Source organism: Camelus bactrianus, chromosome X (genome assembly GCF_048773025.1).
Source record: "Camelus bactrianus isolate YW-2024 breed Bactrian camel chromosome X, ASM4877302v1, whole genome shotgun sequence".
Classification (NCBI taxonomy): Eukaryota; Metazoa; Chordata; class Mammalia; order Artiodactyla; family Camelidae; genus Camelus; species Camelus bactrianus.
In genome coordinates, this window is record NC_133575.1 from 11,680,678 (window position 1) to 11,708,509 (window position 27,832).

The window sequence follows — 27,832 nt, forward strand, 5'->3', positions numbered from 1 at the left end:
AATTAATCTTTGCCAGTTTGGTAAATTTTATGTGTTTATTAATTTCTGTACATATTGGCTAAGCCAAACTTTTTTTCTATACTTAATGGCCATTAAGTTTGGATGCCTGCCCCTTATAATAATCTATTGGATTTTTCTGCATGTCAATAGCTGAACAACTTTTTTACTTTAAAGCTCACTTTTTCAGTTTTAAAGTACCAAATGGTAAAGTCAACTTTTTCCCCCTCCCTCCTACCCCATATTCTCAGTCCCTCAGCTGGTTTTCCATTAAGGGTGTTCATCTTTTTTATAGCGTGTTAGAGAATTCACTGCTACTGAATATGCCTTGTGTTAAAGCAATTCTGGTTAGAAAAAAAAAAGTGGTCAGAGAAACTTGTTTAACAAAAATAAAAAAGCTTAAGCCAGAATATCATCCTTAGATTTCAGATCATTAAAAAAGATGGTCTCATACTTCCTTATAAATTTATTTTCTTAGTAACATCCTTTCTATTGGCATACTTTAAATTCAGAGTATGTGGCATTTGGCAACTTTGAGATTTGGAAGTAAGGACTTAAGGATGCACAAAATACTGAGGTTAAGAGAAATAGGAAAAGGAATTTCTTCAAGATTGGGATTTCTGAGTGGTATCTGTTGAAAATGGGACTTCTTTAATCTGTAATCTAAAAGAAAGGAAGTATGTGGTCTAGAATACATTTTACTTTAAATATTGATTTGTTCCAGACCTTAAATGCCTGCTTTAGTCTAAAAGTGGTTGAAATTTTTCTGTAATTGTCTACTGGATTCACTAATGCTGAATAATGATCACTAAATTAAAAAAACTTCAATACTTTCCTAAATACAGCCAAGATATACAAAATTAAATGTGGTACTCAAAGCTGAATAATCCTAAAAGATCATAGAGGAGAAAAATGAGTTAAACACCAGCTTGTGTTCAGGGTAACTGAATTGGTAACTTTTCCCTCAAGTGTTAATAGGCACTATGGGAGGGATGGAGGGAAAGAGTTTTTAAACCATTGACTGGTTCATTATCCTGATAAATGTCCATCTTGAACTTAATAAACTTACTGTGTTTTTTAAGCTTATAACCTGATTACTATTTATTATTCAAAAAGTCCAACTCTACATTGCCAGCAGAAGCCCACAGGCCTGTTTTCAGTGAATAAATAGCTGTGTTTGGAGGCTCTTGAAATCTACACCCTTTTTTTTGCACACATCTTTTTTAAGCAGACTAGCAACTTCATTTGATGGTAGTTGTTTCCTCGTTCTTAAATATCCTCCATTTATTATTTTATTTTCCTATAAAGATCTTTTTCCAGAAATCAGAGTATACTTAAAAAAAAAAAACTTATTTTAGTATGTAGAATTTCTATCTGTAGTTAATGGGCAGTCACTTAACTATCATGTTAACCAAAGTTTTGATTTGCTACTTATGTTAGGCCTTAGTTTGCAAATACCAGTTCATTTCAGCAAGTGTACTAGCACCTCCAGTTCATGGGGGAGACTCCAGTTGATTTGGAATACCTTTGATTACCTGGAGTAATTTAAGTTGCTCATTCATAGAGTAGAAAAGTCAACTGCATCAAGGTTTTAAAAGCGGCATTTATTGATTGATTGAAAATAAATGTGTAGATAAGTAGCATGGACTCCACATTATTTTTTAATGAGCTTGAAGTACACGAAGTTTCCTTCAATCTTCCACCATTTATCTTGTGTGTGCTTTTAACAATGGCCACATTCAAATGGAGGTGAATTTTCAACATTTTACTCAAAAAATTTTTTAGATTCTTCCTTTAGCTCTTTATAGTTTGACAAACTTGGAAAGAGACAGATAAAAACACACTGCAGTGGTGTACGTTGAACATTTATTATAACTAATTGGCGATGTCATAAGACAATGCTCACGTGGCCTGAATATTGGTAACAATCACAACAAAGCTTAATCCAGCCCAGCATACAAATGAAAGTGTAAACTGTGAAGACATGTTTACTGTGAAGACATGTTTACATATATAGAAGTATGTATAAAAGTGACACTGAAACAACTGTATAGCCTTAAAAAATATAGGGCCCACTAATGCCATTTTATCTCATTCAACTCAACTTTCGCATGAAAGGTGGTGTTTATGACTTCTGATAAGTAGACAGTGTCGTGGAAGGGAAGGAAGCTGCCCTAAAGTTTGCTCTATTTCTAAGTGGAGAGAAGCAATAGGGGAGCAAAATAAATCTGGCTATAACAAGCACCCTTGCTTTAAACAATGACTTATGCAACACTTTGTGAAGAGAATAACACACTTTTCATAAGAAACTGTTACTAAAAATCCCTGGTAAGTCAACATTTCTGTTTTATTTTGGGGGCATCAAAAATAATCCAACTAAGTGACTAAATGATTATGACCACAAAAAATTTATCTCAGGAGTCAAATATTCCTTGGCCTTAAAAATAACATACTTACTATTATTGAAACAGCTGATCTCTGTTCCCTGTCCCAGGTTCAGAAGTCTTTTAAACAATTTTTAGTGTAAAACAGCATCATTCCATTTTAGTCTTTTGCGTATTCCCTTTGTTTTAAGTATTTAGTTTCTAATAAGGGTCTTTGGTATAAATTTATTTTTCTTTAAAGTTTCAACATACAGTGAAATTTTCCTTCATTTGATACGTGACATGTCAATTCCCTTTATTCTCATATATACTGAAATGCGGCACTGGTCTTTGGTTTCATAAAATCAGGTTTCACATAATTTAAGTTTCTTTTGCCAAAGACAGTAAGTAATAAATTACCTGATCTTGTCATTTTCATAGATGCACATAATCAGATTAAGAGAAAGAGACCTATAAACTTTAAAACAGGAAGAAAAGTTACTTTTCTTTTTCTGCATTCATTCTAATTCCTATGTAAGTCCCTTGTTATCACTTGATTAACCAAAGTTCCCTTTAAAAAAAAATTGTGTAGGCCTGAATGAAGCAGCTTAGCAGAACAGTAATACTGACAAGACGTCATCTTACACCATTAGCTAACATGGACATGAAGGCAGTGATCATCTACAGTGTGTGAAATGCCACAAGAAGTCATCAACAGGGGAGGAGAGTTATGTCAGTCCGATTTCTTCAAGAACACTACGTGGGGTTTCAGCTTCCTGTGGAGGGAAAATGTGAGACTCTGGTAAGCAGATCCTGGGAGGGCTGAGAATGTGAAATCGACACGGAAGGCCATGCAAGTTTCACTGAAAAACGCTGAATGCAAGTAGTTCAGCCGTATGGCACTTTTACTATTGAGAGCTACTGTCTATTTAGCATTTTACGTCCCAAACATCAGAGACCACAAGAGGTTATTTTCAACATGCATTAAATACCTATTGATAACCTACCAACGTGCTAGGCTCCATTGCTGCTAACACAAAAAGCAGTCAAACTCACTGCAAACCCACTGGCAATTTAGGAAATCATTGCTACCAACATTTCTACAGGAAAGGTAAGTTATCTTACTGTTAAAATCCAAAAGCTCCCCTAAACAAAAAGCAGGGAAAACCTCCTAAGTTCTCCCCATTCTTCACATATTTTTATTTTCCATGCTTTTTTCTTTTTTCTTTTGAGTCACATGCATTTACAGAAATGTCTTCCTCTCTTGAGTTTTTACTCAGTTTTGGACTTAACTGTCCTCAGCAGCAAGGCTTCAGGAACTCCCCTTTCCAGAGCTCCCCAGAGCAAACAATGCCTTCCGTGGAAGCAATATTCAGGAAGAATGCTCTGGGACAAAAAGCACTTTTGTCCTATGTAACAATGAACACTCATTTTTAAATGTCAAAGAAGACTAAACAAAGCAGCCATACCACAAAAAAAAATTTTTTAATTCCCAAACTAGCTAATTTTGTACATCACAAAATAAAAAAAGGACCAAATAGGTCAAATTTCAGGTATTACTAGCAACAAGTTTGTAATTAAAAGGCATACTAGATTTTGATAAAGGAAAACAATTTTGTATCTAATAACTTACTTTTGCATCCTAATTGTGGTGCAGCACAAAACAAGGAAAAGAAAAATTAATTAAACCATAAATCCATACATTAGATTTAACTGTATGTAAAGCACTACATGGAATGAACTTAATTGTTTAAACTCCATGGTCTGTTTCCTTATTTGGGAAACAAGGATCATAGTACTTACCTTCGTATGTAGAGACTAAGGGAAATAGGCTTAGAGCCTGATTCACAGAAAGTGCTAAAAAAAAAATTAGCTGATCCATTACACAACTGAAATCTTAAAGAAGGTATTTAGTCTTACTATAAATTAACTCTCTATATAAAGTCCATATGATCTTTTAGTATGTTTGTATATTAATGAAAAATGGGTAAAAGTTGCTTTGGTGAAAAAAGGTTATTTTTTATTAAGTATTCTTGCCCCCCTAAAGTGAACCTCAACCTAACCAGGCTACAAACCTAAATATATCCAGAGGACAAGAAAAGTTAAACATCACCATTACAATCTGCCAAATACAGAATGGAGGAAATTCTACAGTATGTATAGGTGACTCAGTTAAAAAAGAAAAAAAAAAGGTAAGGGAGGGAAAAAGCAGAGGCGTTGTTAAAGATTAAGAGAAACTTAGAGACCAGATACAGTGTGAGCCTTGTTTGGAATCTGGTTCTAACAAACCGATTATAAAAATGCATTATTCAGACAATTAGAAAAAAACAAACCAAGAATAAGATATTAGGAATTACTGTCATTTTGCAGGGGGGGGGGTTGTGGCACTTATCTCTTAGGGATACAGACTGAAGTATCAAAGATGAAATGATAGGATGTCTAGGGCTTGCTCTAAAATACTCAGGCAAAAAAGGTGGAGTAGGGTGGGGTGGTGATTTATGAAACAACTGCAGTATTGAGTTGATGGTTGTTGAAACTGAGTGACTGAGGGTTCCTTATATTATTCTATTTGCATGTCTCAGAGTTTTCATGATATAGCTTGTAAAGAAAGTTTCATGGAAATGATGCAACACTCCCAAGAGTGATATAAGCCAATCTCTTTCATTTATGTTGAGCCTTAAACATTAAATATACTGCAAGACTGACATCTGAATCACACATATTAAAGGAGACAATTTAAAAATAACCATTTCCATTTAATGTTAAATAATTTTTAAAATGTCATACAACCTTTAATGTACCTATTAAAAGGATGCCTACATTGAATTCTATTGAGTTAATATTCTTAGCTTATCCATGCAAAAATGTCCCCCCATCCTATTCCCTGGAGCTGGTCAGATTTTCCCTATGTGCACTGACTGTCTGCAATCTTATATAGTATTTCTTGAAGAGAACCGTGTTGCTTATCAAATATGCATTATTTCAAAAATCTGTCCTTTCTAAAAGGCTTAGATTGAAAGTATCACTTACACATTTTATTCCTTTGAGACTTGCACAAATAGTACATTTGAATTTTTTTACCAATTGTATTTATAATATAAAATTAATTTTCACATATTCACACTCAAACTGTAGCTCAAAATTACCTAGAAAAACTATTATATAAAGTAGTCAAATTTATAGAAACATAAAGTAAAAGGTGGTTACCAAAGGCTGAGGGGAGGGGAAGTAAGGAGTAGTTGTTTATAATGGGTACAGACTTTGTTTTGCAAGATGAAAAACTTCTGGAGATCTGTTGCACACCAATGTGAATATACTTAACATCACTGAATTGTACACTTAAAAATGCTTAAGCTAATAAATTTTGTTATTTTTTAACCACAACTTTTTAAAATTACCTGTAAAAACTAAACTATGAAATCTATTTTTTATCAAAAGGATAAAAAAGTCATTCACATGAGACAGTACATGCAATACTTTTATTTTAGACATGCAAGGAAAGCTATTTCAGAATCTACTAATTTAAAGCAAGCAGCTGTATACAGATAACAAAAGAAGCAACATTTTGTTACAGCTTGGCACATAGCATCCAAAGCAAACAGGCATGAGACAATGTATATTTATGCACCATTAAAACCAGATGAATGACAAGTTGAAGGGCTGGGGGAGGGGTAGAGGGAAAAATGGAAATGAAGACCAATGTTTCCCAATGCTTTCAACGTATAATGCTAAATTTCTCATTTGATAGCCCATCCAGGTGCTTCAAATGTAATGCAGTACAGTGAGAATGGTAAGAATGGAAATAACTGATCTGCATACCTGCCTAATACACATTTTCACATGTCTTCTTTTAGTGGTAAACCAGTGTGAGCATCTGTTGAATTTACTGTTTAATGGTAGCTTACTTAACTCAGGCTTTAAGCTCTCTAGATATAAACAATGAATTATTTCATCCTTTCCCCTTTATAATAAAATATGTTGCATGTTTTATTAAAAGTATACACAAAAATGATCAATATTAAAGGTTTTAATATTCAGAAATATAAAACCATATTTAACAAATCATTAAGTATCTAAATGAAGGCAATTATAAAACCATAACTAATAAAATATTGGTATTTAAACAATATTAGAATTTGAACTATAGAAAATAAACTCCATATTAATACTCTGAAAGGGTTACTCACTATTGAATAGACTTTCCTGACATAGCTTTCTGATAGTTCTTAAAGAGACTGTTTGATACCGTTGTATATAGCACAAGTGTGATTCAATACATGTGGTATTACAAATTCCTTAAAAATTGTGAATGTTTTACATTAAATAGTGTATAATAGTACAGATTTTACTTTCTTGTATTATTTCCAAATACACTTTTATGTGATACATTAGAAAACAACAGCTCATACAGACTGTAATATAATCACCCTAAACATAGTACTGCCCCCTCAACATGTGAAGACCAAACCATGCTATACACTATGGCACTGCTTATTTTGACCTAGCATTTCAGCTATATTTTCTTTGGTAAATATTTTAATGACTGTTAGGTTTTCCTCTTACAAGATTAATCACAGATAGTTCATAAATGATGACATGTATGTGTTTTAGATGAAACATTACTCAAAAGTCATAGGTCATATTTTTTCAAGAAAAATTAAAACAGTTGTAAGCAGGAAAAAGTTGTATCAAGATCACATATAGAATGAAAATAAAATAGAAAAGAGGATAGAAACAGGAAAAATGTTACAATTGTAAAAGTACTGGTTCTGAAATGTTCTATTATTACTATATAAAGTAATCAGTCACCAAGCTGAGGATATTTTCTTTCATAAGCATATCAGCTCTCTATTTCCTCTGTGAAATTCTGCACACACGATGAGTAGTCATTTAGTACACAGGGACATTAAAATATTCATGACGTGGCTACAAAAGAAATGCATATATTCTTACACAGTATACAAACTGACACAGACACAATCAGATTTCTAGAATGTTTAGTACGCAGTAAAGAAAACTTAATTGAAACTTAGAAGTTTGTTTTTAGAATATTGGTTTATGGTACATTTAACTTTTAAATGATGCCCCAGAGTTCAGACTCATTTTTTATAACTTTACTGTATATAATGGTAACCAAAATGATGGCCTATGTCCTAGAAAATCCTAAAGTACTGTGTTTACTAATAAACTGAAAAGACTTTTCAGTGTAAATCATTTGGTCAATACTGAGTTAACTGAAAATCCAGTTAGAATACTCCTTCCCACCAGTGTTCAAGTTCATCAGCATTTTATTACACAAAGCAAAGGAATGTCAATCCCTTAATGAAAATCATTACATCCTAAGGTGACCATTAACTCTTTTACAGATCCTAAAGGAAAAAATGGAAGAGTAGTCACCCATTTAGTATTTTAAGTAGCAATGGAGGTTTTTAATGGTTCACTTAGTTAAGAAAAAAAAAATCTCAAGACTATACCTCTGTGACTAAGGATATTACTTTTTAAATAATCTTCATGACAGATTTTAAAGGATTCTCCAAATAGATGTTAAATGTCTATGTCTACAAATGTACCTAAAAAGATGTTTCTCACATCAACAAGGTAACCTGAAGTGAGATTTTAAACTGATCCTAGAGTGTACAGCAGAGATGAATTTCTAGGGACTCCAAGAACTCCCTGAAATTAGAGGTAAAATGAGGTACAGATTTTCCTGAGAAGAGGGCCCATGGCCCTTCAGACTCTTAAAAGGATTATACCTTGCCAAAAGCCTTATGACTCAAAAAAGTTTAAAACTGCTTATTTGAGGGCTTATAAGATATCCTCATTTTAATATTTATTCAACTTGGCACTCTGAAATGTTAGGCTACAAAGCCATGTAAACTATTTCAATAAAATATGTAACAGATACTTATATAATAACCATTAAATACAAAAGTATCTGAGGAAAAAAAGCCAGTTAAATCTTAATCCTCAGATAATTCCTAAACAGTTTAAAGATAAAATTAATTGCCTTTCTTCCTCCACTTAGAATGTTGTGGAATGAAGCAGCAAGCTAAAATAGTATTAATAATAAATTAAACCCCTAAATGCTTCATTTTCATGAGGGAATTCTGTTTCTGTTCAATGGCATTAATAGTACTTTTTTTTTGTCAATTAACTCTTAACCTATTTCAATATTCTCTATGTAAAAAAATAAATTATAAGCCCCAATGATAGATCATTATCAGAGCAAAATTCCCTATGAAAATATCAGTTAAATGAAATAACTGGAGACTATCCCTTGGGATTTAATGTAGTTAAACTTTTCAGGTAATGCTAAAATATAAGTAACAAACTTGACAAAATTATAATTACAAAATGAATATATGTCCTACTACATTTTGATGCATGTCAGTACTCCAGCACGTATTCTAGTACGCTTTCTTAGACCCAATGAAACTCTTGCTGTGATACATAGCCTCTGTTTTCTGGAGAGAGAACAAGAAAAGCTTAAATCTATCAAATAACCTTTCACCTAAATAATACCAGTACTTTGAGCCTTTATATTATTATACTATAGCTTTTCATCTTTTTGTTTTCCCTCTTAATTTTATACCACACCATGTAAAAACCAACCATGGAGAGCTTATGCCTACGCCATTAAAAGAAAAGAGAAAAGTAGTTTCCCAAATAGGGCTGAGTACACAGCAGTTCCTCCCCAGAGGTGACTGACTATAAAACGAAAGAGAACAAACAATTCTATAGGAGCAATTCTCAACTGTGACTTCCCCAGGCATTTCTGACAGACCTTTTACTACTTTCAGGAAAGAAAAGGATTGATAAACCAGCCAAACTATTCTTTACAGCAATGATCCTTATTACTGTACTTAAACAAGAAATTAGCATCCAATCAATTGTGAAGAATACTCTCCATAGGTAAAAAAAATCCTCTTCCTTGGAAAAACATCCTTCAAGAAGAAAACAAACCCTAAAATGCACAAAAATAAATGTATTCTTTTACCACTTTTAAGTTGCTATAACATATTTAAAATAATTCCCCAGTTTAAACTGCTAGATTCTGAAAAAATTGTGCTATAAATGTCTTAATGGCCACTTAATATTAAGGTTGATTTTTTAGCTAAATGATAGATACACTCATAATTAACAAAGTTATTTTTTCTCTTATGTACAAGGAAAACATTATAGTAGATTAAATATAACTCCGGTATTCCACCAGTACATCTTATGAGTCATGGAATAATTATAGTAATTAAAAATTGGGGAGGGTGAGAGTAAGTCTGTTAAAATACACACAAAGGACCAGTGCAGAACTAGACCTACTGTCTTCTTTTACCTAGCAAATTGAGTTTAATGCACTGAAACGTCAGTGATTACGTGGGAATAAAGGCCAGAGTGAAAATAGTGAGAAAAAATTTTTAATCTGGTTGTATTACATGAATACAAACCACAAACTGCCCTTAGTACAGATTCTTTGAAGACTTATTTTCTGAATAAAGATTAGATATTATTTTCCATCTGAAATGGGCCTTCAGTCCTGGGCAAATCACTGATTTGCTCCCAGTTAAGTCAGTCTGTTCCAAACCCTCAACATTTTCAAGTTATCTACCCCTTCTTTCTCCTTAGTTCCCACAGCAGCTCTCCTCTAATGTAGATTCTCAAAGCCAAGAAAACAATTTTCAATTCTGCTCATCCAACTCATGAGGGGGAAAAAAAAAACAACAACAAAAAAAACCCACTACAGCACTAATCTGTTATCTCCTCATACAGAGGAAGAAAACCAATGCTTTTGATTCCATTTCTATTCACCCTCCCAATATACTTTCCCCTTTATTCTATTCCTGTTTTTCATCATGCTCTGCACTAGCTCCTTCTCTTTTAGTCTACATGCATGTTCAACTTTCCTCCATACTAAGAATAATCTTTTTCGATTCCCTAAAAAAAGGACCAGATGTAGTGGGAAGGTTAGGATAACAAACAAAGCAGAGAGGAATTAAGTCACACCTGTTCCTAAACCGCCTCCATTCCTAGGAAAAGACAAACCTCATTGCCTTAAAAATTCCCACTCACTCTACTAGGCTGATGACTCAAAAGTAAACTGATCTGGTAAACTACAAAAAAACTGGTAAGCAAGCAATTACCTGAAGGTTTAAGTCTTGCTGAGATGAGAAAGGCTTAAATAGCATTAGTGGTACTGGATCCAAAATTGAAAACCTAGTCTCCTGATTTTCTCTTTCTAGTACACATTGTGGTCAAAGAAAAAAAATGTACATTTAATAAATATATGTAAGTGTAATTTGAAGTTACTGCTCTATTCCAGTTTTTCTTGTAAAGGGACTTCACTTGTTCTTTGCACTACAAAGTAATATCCATTGTCCTTCATGTTCTAATACAATGGTCCTCTTTATTGCCTCACTGAATTACTGTGGCAAAATCCTTCCTCTCAAGTCTGGAACCCTATTCCTTGAGCTAAAGACCAAAGGGCCACAGAGTATCCAAACTCACTAAGATCTATTTTTAGCAATGAATAAAAAGAAAAGAACTGAAGGAACTTTTATAAGGTGTCATTTAGATGACAGGGCTCACGGTGTCTTATTCATGAGCACTTGTGAGACACTAGGAAAGTTGAGTTATTTTTTTACATTAAGTTAGCAGTGAATGGCAAGAACAATATGGTTGCTCCAGATGAGTGTCTAGAATGGCCTGAGGGCACACCAGTGCTTCAGTTTACCTGCTGAAACTTTCTTTTCAGCAAATTCTACTCTAGTTTCACCTAAAGGAGCAACACAATGTAGAATCTTCCATTGACACAGCAGCATTTTATCATTTTAAAACATTTATAAATTTTAAAAAATTTATACTTCAAATACATGTTTTACACTTCTAGAAAATGGGGTAGGGGAAACCTCAAACATCTTCAGAGGTAACACCATTAAGTAAATGTCCTGCTCCTAGATCTTTTCTTACTTGATATACCTTGAGTATCTTTTTGTATCATTATACAGAAATTGACCTCATTTCTTTTATAGCCAGGTAACGGTTTCCTGTATGGCTATACTGGAATTTTCTTAACCTATTTCCCACTGATGGACATTTGGGTAAGTTCCAATAGCTTAACATTATCCTGAGCATGCATCTTGGTGCACCTGTACATTTCTAATGGACATAATTCCTTCAAGTATAACTAATGGGGCAAAAGGTGTACACATTTAACTGTGTACACCAAACTAATCCTCCAAAATGGAATACAATTTGAAGTGCCCATAAGCAGCAATTCTTTGCCAATCCAAGAAACAAACCAAAAAGAGGGTCTAACTGATACTTTAATTAATTTACATTCCCTTAATAAAAGGACCATTTGTTTTTTTCTGTCATCTGTGAACTACTTATTCATATCTACTGCTATCTTTTTCTGTTATGCTATTGAGCTGTTTCTATTACATTAGTCTTAAAAATAATAATGGGGATAACTTAACTATATCTTACAAAATCCTGCTCTAAAACCTGTTAGTGATGAAGTAGGACAAATAACTTTCTCTGGCAGTTAGTTTACTTTTTTAATAAAAAAGCAAGATAATTAAGTTAGCATTTCTAACTTTAGACTGTAATAGACTGTAAACAAATAGTTTTAGGCATATTTTAGAGTAATTGTATTTGCCCTGGTCTTCCATTTGGATCATACTTGAAATGTCCTAAATTTAATCAGCATTTTCCAAACATAAAAGATTTCTTGGAAATCACTGAATTTCAAATATTCAAACTCTGAATATCTTTATTAAGTAAATTCTTTAAGGTTAATAGGATACAAAAGAAAAACAAAAAAGGCTATATGTACAATGTAAAGTCTATATATACCAATTCTGGTCACTTAAACTATTCCTCTTAAGAAACCATCAAATTCCCAAGGCAGACAGGGAAATCAGCAGAAAATTCAAAAGTGTTTTGTCTGCAGGGTATGCTCAATTCTGTTTCCAGGCAAAAACTCAATTACCTTAATAGATGTTAACAGATTTGGTTTTTGTTAAGGAAATTAAATTATATAGTGATATCCCATAAGCTTTGCTGTGGGTTATCTCTGGTTACCGAGTAAAAGTAATTTGGGTGAATCACAGAGGTGATTTTTATAGCCACTTATGTGTTTTTGAACACGTGTCCTTGTTTCACAGTTTTTAGGTTTTTTTTCCCCCACCCTACTTTTGATTCATTTCCAGCTGGTCATTTATAATCTGGACTATATATTATATTGAAAAGATGTAGCAGTCCATAAATGTAAATGGAACCTATAAATGAAATCTTTACATATTTCAGTGTTAAATTAAACCTTTTCTGAACCTCAGCACTATTGATACTTGAGGCTGGATAATTTCTTATTCTGGGAGGGCAGTCCTGGGCACTGCTGGATGTTTAGCAGCATCCTTGATCTGTACTTACTAGATGCCAGCAGCCCCCCACGATTAGTTGTAACAATCAAAAATGTGTCCAGACACTGCCCAATGGCACCTGAGAAGGCACAACTGCCCCACCACTCACCCCATCTGAGAACTAGAGTTAATCTAATTGTAGCTGGTTGGTGAGTAAGATTACATTCTAATGTGCTTGCCTGTATTTGTTAATTTTTCTAGAATGGGAATTTTTATTTAAAAAAATAAAGACAACAGAGGAAACAATAAAAGAAAATAAAAAAGAATGTATCAGTAGGGGGAAAAAGAACTCAAACGCTGAAATTTTTCAGAAAGTATTTTTTAAAGAAAAAAATCACGTCAAATTACTTCAATGAAAAAAAAAAAATCACCACTAACAGCTAGGAATACACTCTGCAAGTCCCTGTGCAGGTCCCAAACCTAGGGCTCATGTAATTAATTTAGTAGATCAGGATCAGCATTGAAAAAAAAGGAGAAGAGAATACAAAATGTGAGATTGTAAAACAAGAAATAAAAGTATTTACTTAAAAAAAAATTTGGTTTGTTTATTTAACCATTGTGATATAAAAACATAATACTATGGCTTGTCGAATACTTTTGAAAATCAATTTACAGTCACTGAATATTTTAAGTTACTTCAACTTTTCATTATTACAAATAGTCCAAAGTAGCAAGAGTTGGCTCAAAATGAATTAAAATTAAATCATACGGGGGAAATCCTCAAAATTCTGAAAAGCAGACAAAGAGCTCAAAAAACACATAAACATACAGCAAAATGTTTACAACCTGAAAACCAGTGACCAAGGACTTGGCCAAATTGTTTCTTATTAAATGCAAAGTAAAAGGTAAGATTTATTCGGCCTTCTGTTTTATCTATATCTACCCCTCTATAATTTCCATCTCAAGTATTATTGTAACTAAACCTCACTTATCCAGAATTTGTTCTAGCAGATCCCAATCAATCTTACCTATAAAAATTAAAATATGCTGGCATAAATGACTATAGCCTTGTTAACTTTTAACCCAAGTGATAAGAAAATGGTTTAGACTTAAAGGTTTTAATATAAACAAAAAGGTTTAGACTTAAAGGTTTTAATATAAACAATGGTAATTACAAAGGAATTACAGGAGTTTGTCTTACTAAAGCAAATCCTAAGAGAATTTTTATCAAAATGCTTTTTTCTGTTAAATTTTATTGTACATATTTGAAACCATGTTTTAAAACAATGTAAAATATTCTTGAGTTTCACTAGCATGCCCCAAAATTCTTAATTAGCAAGATTCTAATTTAAAAAAACTTAAAACTTATTAAAAGGCATAATGTTATTAAATACTTCAATAAGTACTTAAAATAATTTTACGTTACAAGATTCATTTTTTAAAGAAATCGCTTTTTCTCCTAAGATTCTTACCTTTCCATTTTTATGTAGTTCAACAGATTTATTAATTATACTTCCACAAAGATGTTGTATAGTACTAAGATATATCATGCAGCCCCAGCACTAAAACAAATCAAATTTTAGCAGCACTAATTCTCTGTAGAGCACCACTTTCTAGACAGGCAGATTAACAACTGTAAATCCAATAAATCTGTTCATGAAGTGGATCACCTCGAAGTAGAAGCAAATTCATGAGTGTAATGCTTGCTTTTGGTACCTCACTTATTTTTCATTTCTCAGATTACTTTAGTGAGAAACAATACCAACAGCAAACAAAGCTCAAAAGGAAAACCCCACAAATTTCAAAATGATGCTGTTAGTACAAAAAAAAAAGGTCGACACATCTCAAAGCGCTAATCAACACCATCATGCATCTACTGCTGAGGGTTAAAGCCCAACGCCCAGTATTTAACTATTTGATCTTCATGGATCAAGCAAGGACTTGAAATCATTTCACGTGCAACAGTCTATGCATAACACCCCATTTAATCCATGCCACAAAAATGGTAAATTTAGTAGTTACCAATAAATAAGTTGGGGATCAAAGGGACTAAAGCCTTAGACTGCTCTTTATCATAAGATATCCTCAGACAAACCTCCCCATTCTTCATTCTGGCTCTATAAAATTAAGGAGCAGAGAAAAACTGGTTAAGTACCTGACTTCACAAAGAAAATGTACTCTATATTTCCTTTGTCATTATGTTTATAAAATAAACCCAACTGTACCACTCCCCTGTGCCCTCCCCTCCCCTGCCAAAATCTAGCTTAAAATAGATATTTAATTGGTGGTGGGGAAAATGCACCCAGTATTGCAAAAAAAAAAAAAAAAAAATCAATTTAGTAATCTCAGCATGTTGCACTTTAATAATTTAAGCATCACGTTAAGTACCAGTGGCATGTTAAGAAAACATGTTTTAAATTCCAACAGTCAAATGTTAGAAATTGGAATAATGGACTGATTTTTCTGGGCTTTACCTCCAAATCTAATTATGTATTCATACAACAGAATACCAAAAGGAATAAACATAGAGTTTGGTCTAGAAATGTCAAAACTGAAACCTCCTTTACCAAGTAATTAAGTAAAATAAAAAAGTTATCTTTATTAATCAGAGTATCTGATATTCTAGCAATATTTACTCAAATACACATTTATGTTACGTTCTCATTACTGACTATAAAATACTAACAGAAAATCTACTTTATCCACTGACTGTTTACCCTGTTGGCCTATAAAATGAAGGACTACCTAAATAAACTACATGACGTTTATACAAATTGGATAAAAGGGAAATTTTAAAGAAATTTTTCTGAAGAAAATATACATTCTTAAGGATACAGATAAATATTTCACAAATTAAAAAAAGGACTAAAACCAAAATCACTTTGTAATTTGCATTCATCTTTAAGCCAAAAGATATTTTCATTATAAATTCAGTAATCTTTAGTGTTTGGAAATAATCAATTCAAGTAAAAGACCTGACACCAAATAGAAAAATAATCACAATATATGAAGAACTAGATTAAAATCAATCAATTAGGACTTCTACAAATCTAAGGCTGCATTTAGAGAAGTGTCTTTACAGCTGTATCTACAATTTTGGAAGCAAAATCATTCCACGATGTACACTAAGTGAATATTATACCCTAAATTGTAAGACCAGAAAAGCTATTATAGATCCAGGCATTTTGATAAATCCAACAAGAAATAATTTGAAAATATTATTTATATTTATATATCTGATTAAAAATTCCAACTATTGATAATCTGGACAATGAAAATTTCCAACCTAAAAAGTAAAAGATGGCATCAGTCTTAGGAAACCTACTCTGTTCAGTATAAAAAAACGTCCAGGAGAATTATGAATTTCTTTACTGTATTACTGAGACATACAGAAGTTGGTATCTAAAACAGAATGTTTAAAATATGCATACCAAGAAAATACATGAATGTGGGGTAGGGTGGACAGAGCACAGTGGTTCAGATTTCATACAGCTCCAGAGTCTAGCGGATCTGGGTTTAGAATCCTGGTTTTGCCAGCTGCTACCTAAGACCTCACCAAGCCTCTACTTCATTTGTTAAAAAGGCTCTCATGACCCGCTTAATAAGCATTAGCTATCATCACAGTTCTTTTTGTTGTCATGGTGTCCAGACAAGTCTTTTTTGGCACTTTGTGGAATGCTTTTTCTCATCTTCTTCTACCATCTATTTCATGAACATAATATATTCAAATACTCTCCCAGAGATGTAAACTTGTATTATGTATCAACATATAAATGACTCTATTTTAGGAAACAAGCATCTTGTCATCCTGAATTTCCTGTGACAGTATGTTGGTGAATAATCTGAATAAACAGGTTAACTTGTTAACCTGAACAGAATAAGCTGAAGCTTAACTGTCCCGTAGACTTCAACTTGGCTTCATAAAGGCCTAACGTCACTCTAAATTCACAATGGACCAGTCACTTTCTGCCTTAAGACCTGAATAGCTAAAGTACGAGAAAGGATCCACTCAGACCACTGAACAGAAATTGTTTTAATGTAGTATCAACTTGGTTAATGTAAAGGTAGTCACAGATGAGAAACAGGGCCAAATAGCTCCCTTCCAAAGACAAGGAACTGTAATTAACAGTAGTCAGCTTTTTATTTTTTAAAACTAGGGTGAGATGGGGTAAAGAGAATTTTACATGAGACCATGGACATCCTATGCTTCTCTCTCCATTCCTACTTTCCCCAATTAAAGATATAAAAATACTACTTCAAAAAGGGAGACATTACTTCTTATTAAAATACTTTGATAGGTGAGATACACACACATTCACAAATAAACACGTAACTATAATAACTTTTTTAGCCCCTAGTACATTAAATACTCAATATATGCTATAATGTAAATTTAGCATATTTGTCATATTGTAGTCTATAGTGATTTTCCAGTAGAGTTTAAAAAACAATCCAGACACAAGGAGATATCAATGCCCTAAACATTACTTATATAGGCACCTTAACCACTGTTTTGGTAACTCAAGATCATTAAATGTACAATGCATTGTTTCATATTTAATATATGTTCCAGATAATGTCATCTCAACTTCAACAATTCCCACAACTGACCCAGTCAGTGACTGATGCAGAGGGATTACCAAGAGCTCCCCACTCTCCCAACTGAGGCCAACAGTTAAGAAGTTATAATGGAAAAAAAATTGCTGATTTAAAGCCTCCTTTAATAAATTATAATAAAAAAGACAATTACTCTCACAAAAACAGACTACATTTTTATACTGACTAGCTTCTTCTCCTCAACCTATAAACATTCAATTTGTTTCAAACCACAATTATGACTAAAGCGTAATTCAACTTAGTACCTGAATTAAGGTATCATTAAGTTTTTAGGAAAACGTAGCCTTATGTATGAAATGTTTAACTTCAAGAAATGATGAAGGACTTGGAGGAAATACCAGAATATGATAGAATAGAATATAGTTCCATAATAATGAAATATAATGATCAAGGGAAGGAACAAATATGAAAAATTTCCGATTTGTGACCCTGGCTTTGACCTAATTTTTAGAAAAGTCTGATTAGTGAACAGTAAAATAAGGAGGTGATAACTTTAAAGCCAATTTTACAATATGAGCTTGTAGTCGGCACACCTGTTATTACAGAGCATCAAATATACAATTAACCCAAGATAACTGTAGAAATTAGAAAGTGAATGGGGTTTATCAATGGTTCCTGTGATATCAAGGCAAGACAAGAATACAGTTGTTTGACAGAACATGGTTTGTTATTTAAGAAAAGCAAAGAAGTAGAAATACTTTTTAGTTAATTTTGCTAATGCAAAACTAGAGGATTCTACACAAAGTGTAACTGTAACACTATGATTTGCTTGGCTACATCTGCAAGTAATGGACATGAGGTGAAAATATGAACCAACATGGAATGAAAATGCCATAATCTCACAGTCAACTCCTGATCATCCACACTAATGAGAAAAGAGGTTATCTTAAGTAATTTGGAACAATGGACAGAAAGTTCTCAAATTACTGTTACTTTTCCCATCTTAATGTAGTCTGTTCTCTAAAGGTTTGGACTCTGATGTTTTGGGGTCCAAAAATGGGCCATCAATACAACAGACCATCTCCAAAGTAAATGATCCATCCACAGATAACTGAGTTGATGTGACTGACACATATTCCAATCAATAAATTGCACATGGACACTACATGCCAAGCATGCTTCAGAGTAATTTCTGAAACTGTAAGAATGAGAGAAGATGACTGAGACTTCCCTAGCAAGAGCAAAACATGCTAATGTTAGTCAAGAGAACGAGTAGCTTACCTCCTGCAGTAGATCAGCCTGCTCAATTGCTTTAAGGACATTTTTCTTGGATGTTTCCTGAACTTCCCCTCCCAAAAGAAACTCATCCAAAATAAAATAAGCCTTCTCAAAATTAAAGATGATATCAAGTTCACACACCTGAAAAGAAAAAAAAAATTAAAGCTGAAGAAAGCAAAAGATCATCAAGTAGTCAGTAAAATCTGACCAGAGTGAATCAATCTTAATTCTTCTAAAAATGGTAACCTTGCTAACTAACCATCATTGATTTAGTCAGCTTAATTTTCAAATCTCAAGTACTTGAAAACACAATGCCTACAAGCTAAAAAAGACCATACACCTTGCAAACTCCTAACATGGGCAACTGAATAATTTTCTACTCACAAAAACTAATCTTTTGAAATACATATTCCTGGGTAATGTGATTATAATTGCTAACCAAATCTAAATTCTATACTAAGCACTTAGAGTATACTTATCTTTGCAGTTGGGCTACTTCCATTTCACTACTTTAAACCTCATTCTCACCAGCATAATTAAATGAGTAGGTCTGTAGGGTCAAGCAATTCTGGCAGTTAACTGACTAGGCACACTAAGAAATATAGTCATTCCTTCCCTCTCCCACCTTTCTTTCAAATAGTCAGAATCCCCAAAACAATCAAATCAAATAATAAATTTGTTACAGAAAGGGTTTTAAAAAAAATACTACAGCATTCAATTTACTAAAGCAAAATACTACTCACACTGCCAAAATACTTGTCAAGTAATTCCACATAACGATGAATTATTTCCAGGGTAATTAGTTCATTGTCCTGATCCTCAATAGCACAGCAAAAATACAGACTGGCATATCTGTAACAAAAAACAATGTGGAAAAAAGTTTACCCTATAATCATGTTTTCTAAATATATTTTCATATCCTACTGTGAAAGACCCCATGCTTATACAATTTATTTCCTTTTTACAACAGTAGATTATTTTTCTCCTAGACTATAGAAGTAATAAATGCATAAAAAAGAAATTTTGAAAAGTACAGGCAAGCAAAAAAGATAAAAAGTAACCACATCATCCAGAAAGAGTAACTTACTTTGTTCTTCTTCCTTTCTGGCTCCTTTCTATGATGAATATTCTAACACATAGCTGACCTAAATTGTTCTTAAGTTTACTTAAAATGCACTGTGTGACTAATTCAAACTACAAATAAACAGGAAAGAAAATAAACTCTCCACCTGAAGGACTTATTGAAGACACTGTAAACGTGAAGTTGATGTTCTGAAAAGTTTTATTGAAGTGCAGTATACACAAAGAGAAGAACACAAGTCAAACGTACAGCTCAGTGACTTTTCAAAGTGAACCCACCTGTGTACCAACACCTGGATCAAGAAACAGAATTATTACTGAACCCCTGAAGCCCCTCCCCTAACCTCTCCAGGTCACAACCTCCCACCCCAAGTGTAACTACTATCTTGACTTCTAACAGCATAGAATTATTTTTAAAAAAAGGTTTACAGGATTGTGGAATAAACCCCAAGAGAAAAAACAGCAGTTCCAAGTTATCACAGAAGTTAGAGAAAAGACAGGGGAAACTGAGGCTTGAGTCCTCAAATTTTCCAAATTCTACTCTGTTAAAGTTTATTTTCCCTTGAAGAAGGAATAAAGTTGGAAAACTCATATTCTCCTCCAAATTAGGATTCTAGCACATGGGACTCGGTTATACTTGATCCAAGGAAGCCTAAATTTATTAACATACAATCTTGAGGAATAAGGGACATGACCTAATCAAATCCTTGGAGGAGGATTAAAAGAGTATTTTCAAAAGGTTTAAATGTATTTAAGGCTTTTGAAAAGAAACAAAAAACCTAAAACACTGCAAACAAGTCTCAGTTGCCATTGTAATTTTCACTGAGGAGCATTTAAGTGATTTTCAGAAAACACAATGGGCAATTACCACTAGCAGCATTAACGCAAAATAATATGCTAACACAGACACAATCCCAGTTTTGAAATTCAATGAATTCTGGCTCTTCAGTATCAGAATAACTAGTATTTTCATAACTCTATTAATTTCAACGTTATCAAAAACATTTCATCTTATTTGATCTTTCCAACAGTAAGCACTACCCATCATCCTTGATTATAGAAGAGGGAAAAAAAAAAAAAGGCCCATGAGTACAGAGCCTGCCAAGTGGTTATACTGGGACAAGAAATCTGATCTTCGGACCTTAACTCCAGGCCTTTTCCCACTCTACCATTCCAACTCCCTTATCACACACATAAACTTTTGCCATGTCTATTCTACCTGACTTCTACATTCAGTAAGTTATTTTAAATGGTGGGTCTCCCGCAGTCTTAGAGAGAAGGTGTTCAAACGTGTTCATTTATTATCGTGAAGGACATAACAGGGCACCATCTCCAACTTTATTAACAAAGTGCTTCCTTTCTTTCCCAGCACTACCCTATGTTTTGTTTATGGTTCTAAAAGGCAATGGGATATTCCAACTCTCCATCTTCCCTAACCCATGCTCCTCAAATAAGACTTTTAAATTTGGGGAAGCTGATACAAATGACTCATAAATTATCTGAATTAAGAAAACTAAAGTTTAAAGGGACTGACATTAAAAAATGGTAAATAAAAACCAAATATGACTAGCTGACATGAACTGAGTGTTAAATAATCTAATTAGAAAGAATTTACTAATAGTCTGTGTCAGGTAAAATTCCTTTTACTGTTAATTTCAAGATTTCTTCAATGCTACTGTTAAGCAATCTAATACTTGCACCAAGCTCGCTCCTTCTTCACAGTACTGTCTCTTTACTTACAAATGAACAACACTTAAACGCTAGTCAAAGGTCCTAGATTGTATGAATCATTCAGAAACATTAATTTAAATATCATCGGTACTGATGTGCCTAAGCACCAACCGTAATATTTTAAAAACCCTGCAACACTATCTAAATGTTTGCTTTCACTTAGAATGGAAAAAGCTATCAAATTAAATGAAACCTTCATTGTAGGTGAACATCAAGTTATCAGTATTATAAGAAGGCACCTCTTTCTAGAAAGCTTAAGGAAGAAACAGAAGCAGGTAACATTGAGTCCCCACCCTGAGTAAGGCATTAAATGTTAGCTAAGGTCTTGGCATAATTTACCATTTTAAATTCTTATAAAAACCCTTCCAGAGAGATACTGTTATTATTTGCATTTACAGGAGACTCAGGCTTAACTGAGTAACCTTCCCAGGAACAAAGACTTGACTCCAGAGCCCAAGTTTTATATTAAAAACTATAGCCTAGAACTGTATTCAGTAAAGTAATCCTGCACCTGGCAAAAATTAAAACATATTCAAAGCAATATTTTGCGTGCTTTGAAGAGGGAGAGAAATAAGAATTGTTATACTGATTTAGTGAAAGATTACTAGGAGAACCTGAAGTGTACTCTCTATTTTTAGAACCAAGTGGTTTTTAAAAATTCAGTAATGAGCTCATTTTGTTTTCTTAGTGCATATTTGTAAGTCTAAATCTGAAGTAAAATTAATAATAGACCAGTAAGAAGAAAGGTATGTCTGGTTATTTTTAGCAGAGTAGATTAAGGCTTACTCTAATTACTGGCACTCAGAGAACATCTGAAAGTGCCTATTCTTATATTCAAAACACATGACTTCTCTCCAGTCAGCTAAATATCAGCTGACTGTGGGTGAGTGTAACCAAACTGCTCTCAATATTCCAATGGTATATGTCATTACAAATTCTTTTATTAGTAAAGAAAATCAATATAGTACTCTCAGACCTATTGAAAGCTAGTAATTTGTAGTTATATGTATTAAGACTGTAATCTATAACTTGCTACACAAAATAGGAATCAAAAAAGCATAGCATTTTCTGTCTTCATGGGATCTTCAAGAGCATTTATTTTAGAGATGAGGAAACAAAGGCAAAATGATTTGCTCAAAGTCACAAAACTAGCTAATGGCCCAGAGAAACAGAATTCAAGTCCCCAAGTTTTCAGTCTGTTTTTCCAGCTGTATTATCCTTACTCCCGCCCGTCACCTCTCCCTCCCCAAGATGGGTAACTAATGTGGAAGGCTCAGGGATGAAAAATGTGGATGAGACAATTTGAGGAAGGCAGACATAAAGATCACTTGCTGATACGAACAGCAAAAGTGCTAGTTCAGAATTTCTCAGGAGCTAAGTGGTAATTCTTTTGCTTAAAAGATCTTCTCTTCCAGCTGGACTAGAGGAAAAAAAATCACCGGTTCCTATCTACAAAAAATACGTCCTTAAGTTCTATAGATGAGGTTTTCAGTATGAAATTGGGGATGCATAGGAAAACTGATTACAAGTTCTAATTTTGTATGTAAACTTTATCTCAGTAAAGCTTTTTTTTTTTTTTTAGTGAACCTTTATTTATAGGAGCTGATGAAAGTATCAGAGTCAGGTTAGATTACCCTTTATAGCCTTTAAAAGAAAAAGCAGCGGCCTGTCCAACATGAATGGGCTGAATGCTGTGAACAGGAACACCAACTAGCGCTTTCTTTCCTTCTGTTTAACAAGCCATTTCCTTCAGCTGCAGGAATCTTGATTCATGGGATCGATTCCCTTGCTGGTATTTTCCTCCTCCACACGAGGGACTCCTTCCCCTATCTAGAAATAAGCTTAGGTCTCGCAGGCCGTTTTTTTAACCCTGTCTCCCACTCCTGTCTATGGTGGTTATCACCTCTTCTGTCCTTCTTAGCAAAGCTCCCCCAAACAGTCTACACTTGCTGTTTTAATGTCTCCACTCACACTTTGCCCCCTTTCTTTGAGAATTCCATCTCTACTGAAATGTTCAGATAGGGTACTCTGTGAAATGCTCACTGTAAAATCTAATAGATTCTTCAGTTTAATTGAACTTTATGCAATATTTGGCACTGGTGACCTTACTTTTTAAACTCTCTCCCTTTCCCCAATGTGACTGACCCTATACTTATCCTCTCCCCCTCTGCCTGCTGCTTGAATGCTGGTGATCTAACAATTTATGCCTAATTTCCCCCCAGACTTCCATGCCTATACCCACCCTGAGAAATTAGGCATCTGCAAATGGAAGTCACATGGGCTCTTCAAAGTCAACTTTCTACTAGCTCACCATTTACCCCATCAGTTGAACCAGAAATGTGGGATCACCTCACTCCTCTCCTCCTTTCACTACCCTCACTGCTTTTAGCAGTGACCAAGTCTTATAAAACTTACTTTACAACAGCTCTTTCCACCTGCTGAGCCCACAGCAGAGGTCTTCCTTCAGGACCTCCTGACAATGCAGTCTCCTAACAGATCCCCAGGAGCCAGTCTCAGCCTGCCCTCCACCCATTTCCCAGTTACAGGATCTTTAAAGAAATGCAAATCTGCTTCTTTTCAATCTTTGCCTCCAGGGTTAAGATTTGAGTTCTGGCCCCTATGCCAGTTACTAGCATCAGACCTTGGACAAGACACTCCCCAGTTCTCCTTTGTTTGTTTGTTTGTTTCTAATAAAACTGAAGTTGATCAACAGAAGTGGTTTTCAAACTCAGGAATCATCTCCTAGACAGAGGGTGGAAGCCAAGTGAGTAGACATGCAGTCCTGACTTCACACTAGCACCTCCACTTTCACTGGTTTCATTTAAGGCTCTATCCTTGGGGTAAAAAGCTTAAAAAAAAAAGTCACTTGACATCCCCCAGCTCTAAAATGCTGTGATTTTTCTCAGCAAATACAAAATCACCCAAAGATGACTAAATTCATTCTATTGTAAAGAGGAGTCTGGTATTTTAAAAATTCTAGATGTCCTATAGTCTTCATGACTTTCTCTGCCATCTTCCCCACAAACCCCACCCATACCAGAGTGGTTAAAGGAAAGCTGAGTTAAAACCCAGACTTCTCTTTGACTGTCCTTGCAGCCCATGCTGTTACTTCCCTGCAAACCCCCCAAAGGAGAGAATTTTTTTTTTGCAGAAACATTCTTATCTTAAATTCAGTAAATTATTCATATGGGAACAGGAGTGAGGAAGAAACAAAGTAATTCTATTTCTTTTAACCTGATTAGAACAGTCTTAAAAAATTTATTTTAAGGTATTAAAAAGTTTCAGATATCAATAAAGATGTATAACATTTTTTAAAAAGCTTACTGTTCAAGGCCAATCTATGAGTCATTTTGCAACATCAAAATTTTAAAAATCTGTTCTTGGCAAAATTATCTATCTACCAGATCTAATCACACCTCCGCCACAGCAACAAGTGTACTTCAAATTAATAAACACTACTAATGAACAGATCCTGTATATATCCAGTTTTTACACATCTATGATTGAAATGGTCTATGTATCCAAGCTGTTTATAAGCAAGTAAGAGATTCTACAAGTCAGATAAAAAGGCATTTCAAACATCAGTCATTACTTTACAGATTTGTGGGAAGATGTAGGGGGAGGTAAATGCTTATCTAAATTCGGAGAACTACTCACACAATTTAAAATACTGATCCTAGTTTCCCCTGCAAAGAAATGAATTCATTGGAAAAAAAAAGGTGATTAAGCATGAATTATCATTTATGCCTTTAGTTATATAATTCGTTTAAAAAATTCCATGATTTTATTGTTGCAGCCTGGGTGAACAATCAAAACAGAAGTTATTTTAAAAATACAAAGCTTTACCTTAAGCTTATTTCATCTATAGTAATCATTATTTACAAATATCATCCTCAAAAGCCTGCAATTTCCACATTATAAATGATTTAACATTTGATTCTATTTCACCTTTCTGATAAATAAAAATTATACCTTTTGTAAACAATTTTCAGATCTCGCCATTCAAGAAAGCTGCACATTTTAGGTTTCCGTGCTAAAACGGTTTGAACAAGTTCTCTTGTGATCTTTTTCTTCTCTTTGTCTGATAATGGGACATACCATTTCTGCAGTCGAAGCTTTCCCTGACGACTAAAAAGCAACATAAACTGCATCTGTTAAGACAAATAGAACCAAGATTACAGGCAATACTTTGATTCAATAAAGTTAAGATTAAGATGACAAGTTGCATAGACAAGTCTTAGGGAACAGGGCATTTAGCTAACAAATGATGAGAAACCATCAATATTTCTATGCCAGTTAAAATACCAGGAAATTCTTGTAGAAAGATGTTCTCACCAGATGTAAAACTCCCAACACGACCCTGTTCCATTTAAGTTTGGGGGGGGGGGAAGAGCACGGGGAACAGGCAAAAGTTTAAGTGAAAATTCTGAGGAAAAAGATAATTCTTGCAATTTAAGAAACTATTGTGCACCTGTGCTACAGGACTGTATATGCATCAAAAGAGAATTGTTAACATCTACTAGATTAGGTGCATTTCAAAGAAACAGATCTACTATTTTTCACCCTAAACAGAACACGCTGTTCTAGTTCCGAACCGAATTGCTTGTAGACAGACAGCTATCAGCTATCACTTAGAATGCTCTCTTCAGTGTATCCTTACATATTTCAAGCAAAACAAAAGATCTAAACTATTAACCAAAAAAGACTCACAAATGCACATTTTTCTTAATAAAAGCCTGATTAAGTATCCCTTCTCATCTCACTTTTAAAAAATTCCAACATAAATATACACATAATAAAGTGAGTTAATATTACCAAAGAGAATATAAACCTTTAAAAAGCTGAAATAAGAGCTACACACATTCAGATATTACATGAAACGCTTCATTTAAAGCGATAAAAAACAGCATCTACAGCTGGAGTGGATGCTGAATTCTAGTGTATTTTACACAAACTATTTTGTATATATTTATTTGGAATCTGCAAATGTTGATTAGCCTACATGTTCAAATTTAAAGAAAGTTCTTTGTAATTCAATCGGTCTTCTCAACTGCAAACAGATAAGCATTGTTCCTCCAAAGGTAATTTAAAGGTAGAATTCAGATATATATATTTTTTCTTCTAACTAAGTTCCTTTAATAGTGTTACTGCAAGTAAGATTCCAGCCTGACTCTTAATATTCACCACACCATACTGAATTGGGGTGGGGGAATTTACACGATCAGTTTAGAATACAATGGGCCCTAAATCTCGCTAAGAAATTACCGTCGCCCTTTGTAATGATCCAAACGGGCATCAATAAGATATTTAGAAATTTACGATGCGACAATTTAACTTCATTAAAGTTAAAAGTGGCTTATTACACCTCACTTAAAACGCATCACTGGCACGAATTAAACGAATAATATTCATGATATCAAAGTGCCTCACACAGAAGTCCTGTTAAGGTAGCAGCATTCGAAGGGGACAGCAAGTAAAGCATCAACTAGATAACGTTCAATGCAAACCCGTTACCAGAACTTGGAAAAAAATAGACTCGTATTTCAGGATCTCGGTGACCAGGAGGGCTGGGGGTTTGCTTTCGAAAGGAGTATGGACTCAAGGCAGTCTGTAGCAGGGTCCTGTATCCGTGCCACCCCCCGCGCCCACATTGTAGGACTAATAAACAATTCACTCTCCTTAAAACAAATTATATATTAACATGGGACGATACGCGATCGCAAGGCACAAGTATTCCTTTCCTCTAGTTCAAAACCAATGAATGCTTCGATTTTGCTACAAATCACAGGGCACCTCAATTCCTCGAGATTGGTATTAAAAACAATGGGCTCGGCCGCGGAGCGGGCTCGGGGCCAGCGTTTCTCGGTCCAGCCGTCTCCGATGCCCCGCCACTGCCCCACGGGGCCGCACTTCATCACTGACCCAGCCCGGGCGAGGTGACAGTTAAGGAGCGGAGCAGACAATGGCAACCGTCGCGGCGCAGAGGGCGCCCAGGGTGCTCCGCCGCCGCCGCCCCCCGCCGCCAACCCCTCCCGCAAATACGCCGCAAAACTTGAGGTGATTCCCGAACCACAGGTGCCGCGGGGCCGCCGCAGCGTCCGAGACTGGCCTCCGCATCCCGAGGCGCGGCGCCGAGCGGAGAGGGGAACGGACGCGGAGAGAAGTGAGTTTTGGGGCGCCGTGCCCCAGTGGCGGGCCGGGCGGGCAAGCTCGGGGTGGGGTCGTCCGGGCGCTGGCGGGGCGGCGGAGAGCTCTCGCGACCCTCCCTCCCTGGTCCCCGTCCCCGGCGCCCCCACTCGCCTCCCGGGACTTACGGCGGCCGCGGGCCGCGAGCGCGGCGGGGCTTGGCCGGCGGCGGCGGCGGCTGAGGGCAAGCCCCTGTCGCTGAGCTGAGGAAGGGAAGCCGTGTTGCTGTGGGGAGGGGAGCCGGTTCGCGGAGGGAAGGCTTAGGCAGCGAGGGGAGGGCGAGCA

General features: G+C 34.9%; 1 protein-coding gene across 4 annotated transcripts; it reads right to left on the reverse strand.

Annotated features, from left to right (window-relative positions):
* Positions 1-1,580: 1,580 nt before the first annotated feature.
* Positions 1,581-27,832, reverse strand: AP1S2 (adaptor related protein complex 1 subunit sigma 2). Of its 4 annotated transcripts, XR_012504745.1 has the most exons (6): positions 27,676-27,832; positions 25,334-25,512; positions 19,294-19,402; positions 18,554-18,691; positions 14,738-14,832; positions 1,581-3,136 (listed from the first exon to the last, which is right to left on the reverse strand). XR_012504745.1 is itself a non-coding variant. In XM_074359424.1 (5 exons), the coding sequence occupies exons 2-5, from the start codon at positions 25,510-25,512 to the stop codon at positions 3,089-3,091; spliced, it is 474 nt and encodes a 157-aa protein (XP_074215525.1). In that variant the 5' UTR covers positions 27,676-27,832; the 3' UTR covers positions 1,581-3,088. The 4 variants fall into 4 exon arrangements, 3 of the variants coding, with proteins under 3 accessions (XP_074215525.1, XP_074215526.1, XP_074215527.1); XM_074359424.1 differs by lacking the exon at positions 14,738-14,832; XM_074359425.1 differs by lacking the exons at positions 1,581-3,136; positions 14,738-14,832 and adding an exon at positions 5,818-7,286.

What these genes read in the sequence shown, in the direction of transcription:
- AP1S2 (XM_074359426.1), bottom strand. Translation starts at nt 25,512, where the DNA reads ATGCAGTTTATGTTGCTTTTTAGTCGTCAGGGAAAGCTTCGACTGCAG. An exon ending in TTGACAAGTATTTTGGCAGT is followed by an intron (nt 18,692 to 19,293) that starts GTGAGTAGTATT and finishes TTTTCTTTTCAG; the next exon opens with GTGTGTGAACTTGATATCAT. An exon ending in AGGCTGATCTACTGCAGGAG is followed by an intron (nt 8,825 to 18,553) that starts GTAAGCTACTCG and finishes TTCTCTCTCCAG; the next exon opens with AAAACAGAGGCTATGTATCA.